Raw genomic sequence first — 16212 nt, 5'->3', positions numbered from 1 at the left:
ATACTCACGTTGTAGGCTATTAAAAAATTATGGGATGTATTTTTTCCAAACATCAGTCAATATACATGTTACTTGCTTACTTCCTATTAATGTAACATTTTAATCATTCGTAAGTATTGAAATTCCAGTAGTTTTGAGTCATCTTGAATGAGTCTTCAAAGTTATTAATCTCAGTCTCTTATATAAGAGTGCAGCTTTGTGTGTATGGTCTTATACTTGTAAATGGAGGTTTTGAGGAAAGTAAGAAATCCTTTGAAGATTTGTAAGGTTATTAGGTGGTTAAATTCACTAATAGAAAGTAATCCATATATAAGAGTGCAGTGTTAAATATGGAACATGAGAAGATTCAATTTTGTATTTTTCCCCTTCTCTGTGTATCTTTGTAGCTTTTATTTAATCTTTGGATTTTAATATCATTGTAAATTTTATATAAGGTTCATGATTTTTATTCTCAAATGGTTGAATTCCTCATTATTAAAGCTGTGATCTTAGGTATGTGTATTTGGTTGAAAGCCTTATTGGATTCAGTGAGAATTTGGGGCAAGTAAATATTAATAAAATCAGACAAGAAATTTTGTAAACAGTTTTTATTACAGAAGTTTAACATCACATTTGGCTGAACTTTTAATAAACTTTATCCATTAGAAAAATAAAATAAAATGTATGTACTCTAGACAACTAAAATAACTGTCCTTGAAATAGATTTCATATCAGTAAGGAACTCCTGTATAAATAAATCTGCTTACAAAAAAGATCAAGTGAATATATTCACAGATGTCATTTTTTGACAAGTAATATGTTTATTTTTCAACAGTATAAGATGAGTGAAAGAGATCTTCAAGGATTTATTACAACTCAAAGAAATAGAAATATAGGTAATTTTTTTTAAAAAAATGTGATTGGTCTCTTTTCAATGTCTGTATTTTAGCTTTCCTTACAATGTGGTTAATTATTTTGGTTACTCATAGATTCCAGGTAGTCCTTGACTTAACAACCATTTGTTTAGTGACCATTTAAAGTTACAATGACACTGAAAAAAGTGAACTATGACTGTTTTTCTCAGGAATGTTGCAACATCCCCATGGTAATGTGGTCAGAATCCGGGCATTTGGCAACTGGCATGTATTTATTACAGTTGTGGTGTCCTGGAGTCAAGTGGTCATCTTTTGTGACCTTCTCACTGGCAAAGTCAGTGGGAAGCCAGATTCACATAACAATGTGTTACTAAGTGCAGTGATTCAGTTAATAACTGTCTGGCTTAGCAATGGGAGCTTTGAGCTCAATTGTGGTTGTAAGTCAAGGATTATCTGTGTGTAGAGCTTATCATTTGTAAAGTTTGACCTAACGAGTTGATTGCATTTTATGCAGATGCATTCTAAACTGCCAATAGTTCTTTTGCTCTATGGTGGAGGAGAAATATTTTTAGTAATAAAAGTTCAGTGCTTTTAAAAGACTTGGAACCATTAATGTTTTTATTGTACTTCTCTATAGATTACAAATGAGGGAAGAAGAAAGTCAGGAGGGAAAATAATGTGCCCAATGGAGCTGATTTCCAAGCAATGTGATTAGAATTACACTCAGCCTTAAATAAATTGTTTGCTGATACAGACTGGATAGTATATAAAAATGAGTATAAGGACATATGTTTGCTAATGTCTATTAGCATGTTTGGCAATTTACTGCCTCAAAATAAAGGCTGAGATTGCTAAAATAATGTGTTTTGTCAGAATATCAAGATGTATAGTATTGACATTATCAAACTGGAAAAAAGATTCTGAAACATCATGAATTATATTTATGAGAATTCATTGCAATACATCCTTAAGTAGATATGTTGGTATAAGTTAATTTTCTTTGAGCTAGTCAGAACCAATTTGCAAGACTGATTATCTGTAGGCTACTTCATTTCTATTAGATGCTTTCCAATGTATTTTAGTATGATGGGTTTCTTTAAGGCATGTGTTCTACTATTGATTGGATTGAATGTTCGTAATGCTTAACACAGATCTATTTATACCAATGGGATGAGTGTCAGAGCATTTAGATTAAGTATGAATAAATCTGGATCCAACTTTCTTACCTTATTCACCTAATGTGCTTAGACAGAACCAAATATTAATAATCTAAATCAGGTTTATACAACATTTCTTACAGGTAAGGGTTGGTTGTAAATAGGGGGCCTAGAAATGAAATAGAAATACAACTGAGGTGAAGCAAAACAAAAATGTTTCTGTTTGAGTTAGATATTTTGTAGTTTTGGTTTATTCAATGTAGAACTTCAAAACGTTTGGATACTAGATATCTGTATTCATATTTATAGCTATATCTATATACATTTATACCTAGTATAACATCAAAACTGAGCAATTGTGGTGCTATCATCCTCAGGTCTTGGGGGGTGGGGTCACAAAACTGGGACAAGACAGCTACCTTAAAGAGTACTTCCTCTTATTTTGTATTTGTAACAGTCATTTTCACAAACTACAACTTTGTTTAGAGAAACAAACTGTATAGACAATGTAAACTTTCCTCCTAATGTCACACTTTTTAAACTATCATTTTTATTTTTGTTTGCTTCAAATGTTCTAAATTTCTTACAATGTAATATTTAATTTTATTCAACAATCTGAATTGTTTTATGCCTCTGCTAGACAATTTGGTTGTTCGTGTGAAAAATGGGCTTAAAAGTTCAAAGTACAAACCTGTTGATTATGAAGAACTCTATGCAATTACTGAAGCGAAGAAATTACAGTCTGCTAACATCCTTTTAAAGGTAAGAATCTGTCAATCATGATGGATGTTATATGCCCATGGTGGCGAACCTATGGCACGCGTGCCACAGGTGGCACGCAGAGCCCTCTCTGTGGGCATGCGCGCCATTGCCCCAGTCCTTGGCCTTCAGCTGGGTTTTATAAAACCTTTTCGCTTTAAGCCTCCGCTGCCGTGTGCAAAAAAAAAAGGTTCAATCAATCAATCAATTTCAACTTCTCCTGGGGAAAAAAAGATCTCACAAAGTTAGAATTGATTGAACTTTTTAGTCCCACCCAGTCTGCCGTTACCACCGCAGCCACGCCCACCTAATGGGCCACACCCACCTGGCACCAGATGATACATAAGTGTGTTTTGGGTTGCAGTTCAGGCACTCGGTCTCTAAAAGGTTCGCCATCACTGTTATATGCAATTCTAGCTGTTCATGAAAAATATTCCATGAGATCTAGTGTATAGTAGTGTTGAAAGAGAAATCTTCATCAGGGTCCAGTCCAAGCTGGGGATAAACAAAATGGAGACTGCTTTAGAAAGAAGGTTGTGGTTTATTAAAGAGCAGAGCCAGACAGAAAGATGGCTCTAGGAAAGCTGACCACATGTAGTAAGGCAGGGGTCCCCAACCCCTGATCCGTGGACTGGTACTGGGATGCGGCATGCCAGCAACCTGGCTGCAGAAACAAGCAAAGACCATCTGCGAGATGCAGGCAGCACACAAAACCACGCTCTTCTGGTCCATGAAAAAACCTCTCTCCACATAACCGGTCCCTGGTGCCTAAAAGGTTGGAGATCTCTGTAGTAGGGAGTGGTGGGTTTTTATACCTTCTTGGGCTTTTGTTTGGAGTCGTTCCTGTGGCATGAACTTCAATCTGAGTCTGAATGTGTCTTTCAGGTATTCTGATGGTGGTGGGTTAATCCTATTATGTCCCAAAGGTCTTATCCTGCTTCCCTGGGGGTGTGACTGATGGCTATGTCCTGTGTTGGATTTTTTTGGTGTGAGGGATTGTTGATTCTAGACATCTTTGTCTTTCTAATCCCAGCTTCCTGGCTGTAATCTTTCTGACATCTGCATTTCTGCAGACCTGGTTTCTGTTTGGGGCAGAGAGAGTTGAGAGGGGTTTCTGCCTTTAAGATTCTTCTGCCTTTTAATATTCCCATAAATATTTCTTTCTCTGTGGGGGTCTGATTTCCCACCGTAGCATACATTGAAGTACATCCCACTATCCACTAGGCAGAGTGTGGAAGAAAACAGGAAGTCAGCAATGATTGCTAATTAACAATTGAATTGTAAAACTTAACTGAATCTTTTATCAATGAATCTGAACTTGTGCCATTAATTAGTAATATCTCTTTGAGTATTGACGCTTATAGAATATGTGCAATTTGTGAATGCTACTTGAAACTTTTTAAACCTTCCTTTTCTTCTATTTACTCAATTGTCTTTTCTATCCCTCTGTTTGAAGCAGGTTATAAAATTATTAGATAATATAGCAACACAGAATAAAACTAAAACTTATTTGAATTGCGGTTGGCTTCTGGAGACTACATGGACATGTAGTTCAACTATGGAGATTTGGCAACAATATGAATGTGGTTTGCCCTTGTCTTCTCTGGAGGAAAGCAATAAAACATGTATCACAGAATTGCAATGTATCTTATGTACCTGCATGCAGTATCACAATGCATTTATGCACTTGAGTTTGCATTGTGACATCATGATGAACATTTCAACAACAAATCTTCCTTCCTTCCTTCCTTCCTTCCTTCCTTCCTTCCTTCCTTCCTTCCTTCCTTCCTTCCTTTCCCTCCCTCTCTCCCTCCCTCCCTCCCTTCCTGTCATAAAGGTTACAGAGATGATTATTTCTGTGAAATGTAAAAAGTTCATGTAGTAAATCATAAGAGCATGATTATTCAGTTTTGTTAACTTTCTAGTTAACAGTAAAAACATAGATTGTAAGTATTAACTAGTGCAAGAAAAATATAATCAAAGCATTTTCAGCACAAAAACATAGTGACATTTGAGACTGCTTCCTTGTCACTGTGAATTGCCCATTTATCAAAGGTAAATTGAATAAAGAGCTCAGCTTAGTCCATTTAATCCAGCTTTCTATATTACACAATCCCTATATTGTGGAAGGTCTCAGCATTCAGAATTACAGGATTGTATTCCTCTGAACAACAATGTTTACATTTAATTGATTTATTCTTAATATTTACAAATAAATGGGCTTGCCATGAAATGTTGCAGCTCAGATTGATCCTGTTTAGGGTGCCATATTCTTTTCTAAATATTCCATTCGGTTTCTAGGTTCCCTTCACTCTTCCCCTTTTAAGAATCGACCAACATGCTGTGTTGTATTACGCACGTTTGATTCTCACTGGACATTTTTGAATTGCTTCTTCCCTTAGCTTCATTTCCACTTTGCAAAAAGACTTTTTTTCCCTCGTGAATTTGGAAACCTGAGCTTGTTCATACCTGCTTTTTGTGCAATGACACTGCTGGTTTGACTATATGAGGGCCTCCCCTGATTTCACAATGAGTTAATAGGCTGTTCTAATAAGCAGCCATTAGGTTCTGTTTAAGATATTTTGCCCTAGCTTTTTTCATATAGAGGAATGCTGTAAGGAGCTTAAAATCTGAATAAGCTATAATTAGCAATCATAATATACGAGGTAGTAGGTTTCCATAACTTGGACAGGTCAGGTTGCAGTGAAAACGATTGTTATGTGTAAACAGGAAAGAGTTTGTCCTTTAACTTCAGTAAGAAACACAATGACCAGGCAACTGCTCTGATTGCTTAGCTCTTATGAATTGCAGCACAGCAATCTGTGGGGACATACGATTTAGTTTACAGTTCTTTGTGTATCCCTGCCAGAACTCTTGCCTCTGAGAACAGTCTAACCCTGTTAGGATGGTCTCACTTTTGCTATAACAACAATTCTGATATTCAGAACTTGAGTGCCATTCAAATGCATGATACTGAGATAGTAGGAAAGTGTGGGGCGGCGGTGGAGGGGGGCTGCAGATTACAGCAAGATGTGTCACTTTCTCAAATGGAGTAGCTGATGGCATCCTTCTCTCTGATTTTCTCCACCACCCCTTCTATAATACACACAGCCAAAATATATAAGTTATAATTTCACCTCTGTATATTGGCAAGAAAAACATTACTATGTTACAGAACAGTGAAGCTGCTAGTGTCAATATTAATGAAAAGTCATATACTAATATCTCTTTGGTTCATCTGTCTGTCTGTGTATCTATATCCATATCCTTTTTTCCTGTTTTACTTAGAACAGATGTGATTTCTTAAAACATTGTACCAGCTACAGTTAAGTGGCTCTTCCTACTTACAAAGCAGAGATGGCTGCAAAAAAAACCCCCATTTTTGATTGTCAAGAAAGAATAAAGCAAAGGAAAGCACACAAAATGCTACTCTCTAAGGGTACTTTTGTTTCATGTTACTGACCCTATCAGCACCGTTCATTTAGCATAACTATACTGAAGCCAGCACTTCTGAAAATTTAATTCACTGATTTGATTTAATTTAATTTATTTTACTGAATTGGCACTTATAGGGGCAAGGCAGCAAATTATTTTTGCTTTATGTAATCAGGAAAACAGTGGGAGCTGCTCGGTTTTAGAATAGAAGAAACTGAAAGCAACAGTTGTTTTCAAATATGCGGGTGCTTTAGAAAAATGTGTTAAGGATTTTCTGTTCACGTATTTCTAGCCTTCCCCATTTATTGCTCATGTGCCAGCATTTATTCAGCCAGCTACCTATACCAGTGATGACGAACCTTTTAGAAACCGAGTGCCCAAACTGCAACCCAAAACCCACTTATTTATTATCGGGTGCCGGGTGGGCGTGGCCCAATGGGTGGGTGTGGCCAATTGGGTGGGCATGGTCCATTGGGTGCACGTGGCTGCAGTGGTGATGGCAGATTGGGTGGGACTAAAAAGTTCAATCAATTCCAACTTTGCGAGAACTTTTTTTCCCCGCGAGAAGTTGAAATTGATTGATTGATTGAACCTTTTTTTTGGTACATGGTGGTGGAGGCCTAAAGCGAAAAGGTTTTATAAAACCCAGCTGAAGGCCTAGGACTGGGCGATGGCGCACATGCCCACAGAGAGGTCTCTGTGTGCCTCCTGTGGCACCTGTGCCATAGCTTTGCCACCACAGACCTATACAGTCCTTCATTTTCAGTTATTTCACATTCCCATTCAGTACGAGATAGTTCTACAGGCTATTCTCTTTTGGGAAAGTTGAGAACACAGTGGATTCAACAATGGCCTTTTATCTATTAATAGGTGTAAAAGAGGGTTAGAGTGATGCTAAAACATAATCATATATTTTTAAAAAATCTGTCTAGATATATATTTGCCAAATGCTATTGCCTACTGCTTTTGTCTTGGAACCGAGAGATATAATTTATTAAGGATGTACGAAATAATTCCTTCCCATAAATCTTTCTGTACACGGAATCAATATTTTGGAGAGGTTCATGCCCAAACATGGATGCTGTGTAGAAGTTCTGTTTCAGAGACAGATCAACATGGGTCTGTTTTGTTACAAGTAGGAAGCAAATTGTGTTGTTCTTGGCAGAAACAGCTCAGGTGTTCTGTTTTAATGGTTCTGGTTGGAAGATCTCTTGCTCTAGCTAGCACTTGGATGTTATCTTTTGAATTCTCCACTTGGGCCAAATTCAGTGGAGGACCCCAGTCACGTGCCTGCTGCTATTGGTTTAGTTGAGTAGATGGAGTTTTGAAGAACTTCAGGAGTATGTGGCATGGCAGTGAAGATATTCTGTTTCTAATGACCATTGGAGGCTGACTAATGAATGAGTTATGAAGGAAATGGCTTCAAAAGACCGCTATTAGACTCAGCACCAGGTGGTTGTTTTTGATGGGGTCTTGGTAGCTTAATGGTAAGTATGTGATTACATGGTTGCTTGCTTTAGAGCAGGGGTGTCAAACTCAATTTCATTGAGGGCCACATCAGCATTGCAGTTGCCCTCAGGGGGCCGGGTGGGTATGGCCAGGGTGGGCGTGGCCTACTGGGTGGGCGTGGCTAGAGTGCGTATGGCCTACTGGGTGGGCATGGCCAGCTCTACATCATTCACATCAAGGGTGCCTATGGGGGGGCCTGGGCAGGAGTGGGACAGATCTGAGGGTCTCTGGCAGGAGGAGGGTCTCTGGGCCAGGGCCAAGGCAGTGGGGGCCGTTCCCTCACTGTTTCCAGGATGGCTTAGCGGGCCACATGAAACCACTTCGCGGGCCGGATCTGGCCCCTGGGCCTTGTGTTTGACATGTCTGCTTTAGAGGCAGCTTGCAGCAGTCCAATTCCATTTTATATAATTTAATGGATTTTTCTAAAAAAATAATAAAAAATAAAACAGTGTAAATTCAGTCTATATTTATGCAATTGCAATTGCTCCATCGTAGACTTCAGAATATATCTCTTTTGCCAGGATTGAGATAGTCTGCTTCAGAGACAATAATTATGCTATTATGAAAGATCATCATTATCAGCCCCCGATGTACCAAACCAATACCAAGTACTTGAAGAAGCATTCATGCATAAAGAATAAAAATCCAGGCATGGGAATTTCTCCTATTTCTGATGTGTGGCTCAAGTGCAAAACTGACATAGTAGGAAATTCTGAGAGAGAAAGGAAAACTTGTACTGTTGCATCTTTTTAGGGCTCTGTTTTCCTTCTTACCTTCTGGGAGGAGGCTTTGTGATATCCGAAGCAAAACATCCAGATTCAGCCATAGTTTCATTCCACACAGCATTAACCTTGTGAACTCTCAAGCTTCCTCCTTCCATTATATATTCAAGATGGATAGTATTTAATATTTTATTGTTACGTATATTTAATTTTAATTTAATTTATTAATATTTCTATACCGCCCTTCTCCCGAAGGACTCAGGGCGGTGTACAGGGCAAGAATAAAAACACAGAATTACAAAAGTTAAAAAGTAATTAAATACATGCCCACTAAAAAACAATTAATACATAATAAAAACCCCAATAAAATGACAGTAAAAACCCCACCAATCCCCCCTCAGGCCAGGCCGGCTTGTTCGAACAAGTATGTTTTTAGATCGCGGCGAAAGGAGCGAAGATCGGGCGCCGTCCGGAGCTCAGCTGGTAATTGGTTCCATAGTTCCGGGGCGCCTACAGAGAAGGATCTCCCCCTGGGGGCCACCAATCTACATTCTCTGACCGGTGGCACCCTGAGGAGGCCCTCTCTGTGGGAACGCACAGGGCGGAGGGAAGTTGATGCCGGCAGCAGGTGTTCCCTAAGGTACTCCGGACCCCTGCCATGTAGGGCTTTAAACACCATTATTAGTACCTTGAATCTCACCCGGAAGACAACTGGTAACCAATGCAGCTCATGGAGCAGAGGTGTAACATGGGAGTATCGGGAGACTCCCAACACAACTCTCGCGGCTGCATTCTGCACCAGTTGGAGCCTCCGGGTGGTCCTCAAGGGAAGCCCCATGTAGAGAGCGTTGCAGTAGTCTAGACGAGAGGTCGCGAGCGCGTGAGTGACCGTGCATAAATCATCCCGGCTTAGATAGGGCCGCAACTGGCGCACCAGGCGAACCTGGGCGAAAGCCCCCCTAGTCACAGCCACCATGTGATTTTCCAAGGTGAGCCGTGAATCTAGGAGGACTCCCAAGGAGGACTCCCAAGTTGCGAGCCCTATCTATGTAGGGCTGTGGGTCTATACATATGTTGTATGTAGTGTGTTTTAGGTGTGTGTCATGTATGTGTTTCACTTTGAGAGTGGGCAACTAAATTTCATTTTTGATGTGTGCCATTATGCCCACAGTAAAAAATGACAATAAAGATTTATCTTCTCTTCTCTTCTCTTCTCTTCTCTTCTCTTCTCTTCTCTTCTCTTCTCTTCTCTTCTCTTCTCTTCTCTTCTCTTCTCTTCTCTTCTCTTCTCATCTCATCATCTCATCTCATCTCATCTCATCTTATCTTATCTTATCTTATCTTATCATCATCTTTTGAATGCTATTTCTAAATCTTTTTTGTAGGAATGTTCAGTGAATGGATTTTGTTTCTACTGTTTTCATTTTCTGTCACCTTTGGCTGTTATACAGGTGGTCCTCAACTTACAACTTCATTTAGTGAACATTCAAAGTTACAACGGCAATTTAAAAAAAGTGACTTATGACCATTTTTCACGCTTAACGACCATTGCAGCATTTCCCCCCCCCCCCCGGTCATGTGATCAAAATCCAGACACTTTGGCAACTGACTCAGTTGCATTTTCCCTGGGTCACGTGATACCCTTTTGCGACCTTCTGACAAGCAGAGTCAATGGGGAAGCCAGACTCGCTTCACAGCAGTGTCACTAACCTAACTTAACAACTGCAGTAATTCACTTAAGTGCGCAACAAAGGTCGTAAAAGGAGGCAAAATTCACTTTAAAATGTCTCCTTTAACAACCGAAATGTTGGGCTCCGCTGTGATTGTAACTCGAGAACTACCTGTCTAATTGTGTTTTTAACTTCTTGGTTTTTAACAGTGTATGCTCTATATTTTTGAAATCACTTAAAATAGCTTTTATAATAGATAATAATATTGTTCATGAATTTTCTCTCTGGAATGCCCACAGCGTAGTAAGAGGCATCCCTGTGTTTTCCACTAAAAAGTGGCTGAGGTGGAATGTGGAAGTGTGTCATTTCAGAGGTGCACAGTAGCAGGAAGATGTTGTATTTCTGTCCTTCTGCACTGAGCAGGTAACACAGACGGATAAATAGTAATTAAATACATATAGGAAACCACGCTTGGCTTTCGGAATCAATAAAATACGTAAAGTGACTTAAGATGAGGCTTTTACTGTGCATAGAATTTGATAGGATATCTAGACAATATCACTTTCATTGTAACTCTTCTGAATTTCCCACTTCTGTTTCATTTTTCTTTTTTTACTTTGCATTAAAAATCCATTAAAGAAGGAAAAGTGAAGCTGCTGCACCTTGTCTTTTATGGTATTAAGAGCCTTCTATCTATTCTATAAGGACATTTACAGATTTTGGATACCACACCATAAAAACTAAAAGATTAATTCTTGCAAAAACCCACAGCTGTATTATCCAAAGAAGTGACAAGGGAGAAAGGCTAGAATGGATATTCCATAACATGGCAGATACTATTTCTCAATGAAGAGCAAAGCCAAAGGCAGTTCAATATGTGCAAGCTTTAAAAGTAAACTCTTTATCCCTTAGTATTTCATTTTTCACAAATATTTCCATCGGGGACAGTCCAAAAACTGTTTGTCGTTGAAAATAAGTTCCTATATAGCATAATAATAAAAAAGAGCCATGGTGTAATAAAAATCTGTAGCAAGCATATGAAAAGTGGTAAGTGGTTAGGCAGAGAGTTTTTCTAAAAATGAAACCAAGAGTTCTGCTATTCACATAAGCAAGTTTAGCATATAAAATGACAGATGGAGACTGATAATCCCTGTTACCTGAAAATCAACTGTGTAGAAATGCAATCCATTTTGTTTCTGTAAAACAAATATATATTAAAACAGTTAATGACCTCTTGTTCTCTTTAACATATTTTAATCTGTTTTTTTTAAAAAATGGAATGAAATAGTGTTGGTATGAATACAAAGGAATGATAACACACTGTCTATTAAGTATTTCATCTCCTGTTCACTGGATAAGGCTTCTACAAGTAGTCCTCAACTTACGACCACTATTGAGCCTAAAATTCTGTTGCTAAGCATCACAGTTTGTTAAGTGAGATTTGCCCCCTTCTATACCTTTTCTTGCCATCGTTGTAGAGTGAATCACTGCAGTGGTTAAGGTAGTAACACCTTATTGACTTTGTTTCTCAGAAGGTCGCAAAAGCTGATCACTGGACCCTCCCTGGGATGCTGCAGAAATAAAGGCCAGTTGCCAAGTGTCCGAATTTTGATCATGTGACTGTGGGAATATTGTCTTAAGTGTGAAAAACGGTCATAAATCACTTTTTTCAGTTCCTGTTGTCACTTCAAAAGGTCACTAAATGAACAGTTGTAAGTCAAGAACTACCTTTATATTTTTTTTCATCCAAAAGAGCTAATCTCAACAAATCTATTCCTTATGATAAATAAATGCAAGGATGTTAGTAGCCATGGTAGCAATATAGTCTGAAAGAAGTATGTTACCTTTGTTCACTAAATGGAGTATGGAAAATCTATAGATTCATTGTTGTAAGGCTATGCATAACAGTTTTATCCCTGTGAAACTAATAATTCTTAATAAACTGTGAGTTCTGGTTTGGTTATCATATGGATCCCTTTCATTCCTGTGCATATAACTTTGGTTACAAGGCTGTAGATGCATCTGTCACTTTTGATATTATTTACTACAAATAGTAAAAGACTTAGATTAAGCCATATCTGATGTTAAATATTTAGTTCTTGCAGGCATTAAGTGAGACAAGGTGTTCAAACAGTAACAAGTTTATTCAGAGTCAGAACATAACAGAAGCAAGCTAATAGCTGCTGCTCAGCTATTTATACAGTTGGACTCTAGGCGGCAACCAATAGATTTAAAGTAGTAGATTCCCGCCCCAAACCTACTTAACAGACTAGAGACAGCAAGTCTAGCTCAGCCCAGCAACCGTTACATAACATACAAAAGTAGGTCAGCCATTAAGCAAGCAGTTAGACATAAAGCAAGTGATTTAAACAGATGAGGCCAATACATTACATCTGATATTAAACATTTCTATATAAAAGCAGATTGTTACAAGAGGGACATTTAGGCAAGAACTCACACACTCCCAAGTTTATTTATTTATTTATTTATTGAATTTATATACCGCCCTATTCCCAAAGGACTCAGGGCAGTTCACAGGGCAATTAAAACAGTACAAAAAGAATAAAATAGAATTAAATTAGTAAAGTCCACAATTCCTAGTAACAATAAAATTAAAATTTTGAAATTAATTTAATATAATTTAATTAAATACTTTAAAATTTAAAATCCCTCAGTCCAAGCCAGACAGTTCGAACAACCAGGTTTTTAAGTCCCGGCGAAAAGAGCAAAGGTCGGGGGCAGTCCAAAGCTCCATCGGCAGTTCATTCCAAAGGGTGGGCGCACTCACAGAGAACGCCCTCCCCCTAGGAATAATCCGCCGGCAATCTCTAACCGGCGGAACCCTAAGGAGGCCCTCCCTGTGGGCGAGCACAGGATGATGGGAAACTGATGCTGGTAGCAGGTGCTCCCTAAGATAATCCGGGCCCATGCCATTTAGGGCTTTATAGGTCATCACCAGCACCTTGAATCTCACCCGGAGGGCAACTGGAAGCCAATGCAGCCCGCGGATAAGAGGTGTTACATGAGAGTATCGGGACACTCCCATTACTACTCGCGCGGCTGCATTTTGCACCAGCTGAAGCCTCCGAGTGGTCCTCAAGGGCAGCCCCATGTAGAGAGCATTGCAGTAGTCTAACCGGGAGGTCACGAGTGCATGAGTGACTGTGCGTAGGGCATCCCGGTCCAGATAGGGCCGTAACTGGCGCAACAGGCGAACCTGGGCAAAAGCCCCCCTGGTCACAGCTCCTATATGATCTTCCAAACTGAGCTGTGAATCCAGGAGGACGACCAAGTTACGAGCCCTATCGATGGTGGGTAACACCTCACCCCCCATCATTAACGATGGAGAAGAGTGGTTCACTTGAGATGCCGATACGCACAGCCACTCAGTCTTGGCAGGATTGAGTTGGAGCCTGTTTCTCCCCATCCAAACCCGAACCGCCTCCAGGCAACGGGACATCACGTCGAGGGCATCACTGAGTTGGTTCAGGGTGGAAAGAAAAAGTTGGGTATCATCAGCGTACTGATGATACCCCACCCCGAAACCACGAATGATCTCACCCAGCGGCTTCATATAGATGTTGAACAGGAGGGGAGAGAGGACCGACCCCTGAGGACCTCTGCCCTCTCGTCAACACCAACTGCGAACGGCCCAGGAGGTAGGAGGAGAACCACCGTAAAACAGTGCCCCCCACTCCCAACCCCCTGAGTCGTCACAGCAGGATACCAAGGTCGATGGTATCAAAAGCCGCTGAGAGATCTAATAGGACTAGGACAGAGGAACAACGCCTGTCCTGAGCCCGCCAGAGATCATTCATCAGCGCGACAAATGCCGTCTCCGTGCTGTACCCGGGCCTGAAACCCGATTGGTATGGGTCCAGATAATCAGTTTCCTCCAGGAACAGAGGAAGCTGAACAGAGGAACCATTAATTTGGATATGGTTGTGGAGGGAAGTTTGTCTAGAAGAATTTGGTGGATATGAACTGTTCTTTCCCATCAATGTCTATTAGAGAGGTATGACTTAATCCTTCCTAATGTTCTTGCTTGGAAGCCAAAGTAAAGTAAAAGTAATAGTCTCTCTGATAGTGATAAGTTCTGGCAAGTTGATTCACAACAGTTGTAGAAACCATTGGAATTACTATATTTTTTTTTTCACCACTGTACTAACCTGCTCACCTGAAAAGAACCTCAATATAAGCAAAGGCATTCTTGTAGTTTTGTCTGTGTGTGCTCAGAGACCATAGTTTTGTTGGAAAAAAGAAAACATAAGTCTAGGACAGAGGTCCCCAACCAGTGGTAGGATTCAAATATGTGAACAACTGGTTCTCTGTGTGGATGCCGCTTCCAGAAGTGCGTTCTGGGCCTGGGCAACAAAAAATTAGTTACCGGTTCTGCCAAAGTGGTGCGAACTGGCTGAATCCCACCACTGTCCCCAACCTTTTGGTACCAGAGACCAGTTCCATGGAGAGAGGCTTTTGCGCAGACCGGAGGGTGCATGGCTTTGTGTGCTGCTTGCATCTCGCGGATGGGGCATTGCTTGTTTGTGTGGACCAGTTGCTGGCATGCCGTGGCTTGGTACTGGTCAATGGACCAGGAGTTGGGGAACCCTGGTCTAGGGAGAAGACAGTGCAGGAGACCAAAGAATTGAGATGTTGGGAGACTTAAGAGGCCAATGGAGGCAGCTGCTCTAAGAGTGGCCTGAGAAAAACTGTGACTCATCCAGTCTGAAAAGTAATCTGATGTGTATGTATGTGTTTGTGTTCTGTATATGTGTGTGTGCGTTTTGTGTTTGTGTGTGTAAGAGAGGGGGGGGGAAATTAGAGTATCTGCTGATAACTAGTAGACTAAAAAGGTTGTAAAACCCTTGACTGAAAGCGAAAGCAAGTTAATGGCTAAAATGATTTCAGCAGCACTTAAAGAAGCAGTTGCAAATATTAGTGAAGATGGTTTAATGGTTTGATTCAATACCCAAAGCTACAAAAAGCTTAAAGTCTCTGAAAATAAAGCAGTAGACGAATAGGAAAATGTAGTGTAAGTAGCAGAGTAAGTTAAGCAGAGCAGTAGAAATATATATTAGTTAAGCTGTTTCCCTGTTAAGAAATAAATGTAACTGTGCAAGAGTGAGCCATATTCCTATTCATCCTGTTTGTATCTCTACCATTCCAAATGAACACATGGCAATAATATTCAAAGTTTATTATGGAGAAAATGGAATTTTAGTGATAAATAAAATTGAAAGTTTCTGCTGTTGTTCTTTGGAACACATTGCCTAATATTTTCCCCTAGGTTCAGATTTAAATACCTGTAGAAAGACTTTGGCAAAATTCTGTGATTATATTAGGAGTTCCATTCAGTCATATGGAAATGTAGTAATATGCAAGCCGGACTTTTATTTTGCATAAAGTACCACCAAAGGGACGCGGTGGCTCAGTGGGTTAGGACGCTGAACTTGTCGATCGGAAGGTCGGCAGTTCGGCGGGTCGAATCCCGAGTGCCGCGTAGCAGAGTTGAGCGCCTGTTACTCGTCCCAGCTTCTGCCAACCTAGCAGTTCAAAAGCATGTAAAAATGCAAGTAGAAAAATAGGGACCACTCCGGTGGGAAGGTAACAGCGTTCCGTGCGCCTTTGGCATCTAGTCATGCCGGCCACATGACCACGGAGACGTCCTCGGACAAGCGCTGGCTCTTCGGCTTTGAAACGGAGATGAGCACCGCCCCCTAGAGTCGGACCGACTAGTATGCATGTGCGTGCGGGGGAACCTTTACCTTTTACCTTTACCTTACCACCAAATTGTTTGAAAAAAAATCACACATTAGTAATATGTAGATGGCCTGTTTGATTTAACATATTGATCTAGCCCAGGGGTAGGCAACCTCGGCTCTTTTATGACTCATGGACCTCAACTCCCAGAATGCTGACTCAGGAATTCTGGGAGTTGAAGTCCATAAGTCATAAAAGAGCCGAGGTTGCCTACCCCTGATTTAGCCAATAGTTAATCTGTTTGGCTTAGTGTGATACATGGATCAGCCTTTGTGGTTAATAAACTACAGTTTATGACAATGTGTTGTGCGAAATATATCTCCATAGTTCATCTACAGTATATTAA

General features: G+C 40.1%; 1 protein-coding gene across 1 annotated transcript in view; it reads left to right on the top strand.

Moving 5' to 3' along the window:
• Window positions 1-820: 820 nt before the first annotated feature.
• Window positions 821-16212, top strand: part of CCDC148 (coiled-coil domain containing 148) — a gene marked incomplete at both ends in the record, with an annotated part of 134734 nt that continues 119342 nt past the window's right edge. Inside the window, 2 exons of the mRNA XM_081312605.1 lie at window positions 821-875; window positions 2652-2773. Of these exons, the coding sequence (XP_081168731.1) occupies window positions 821-875; window positions 2652-2773 (177 nt within the window). The remainder of the gene's footprint in view (window positions 876-2651; window positions 2774-16212) is intronic.

This window comes from Vipera berus (assembly GCF_964194415.1).
Source record: "Vipera berus genome assembly, chromosome: 1".
NCBI lineage: Eukaryota > Metazoa > Chordata > Lepidosauria > Squamata > Viperidae > Vipera > Vipera berus.
The sequence above is the reverse complement of the archived record's forward strand: the minus strand, read 5'-3'. Positions and strand labels throughout refer to the sequence as shown.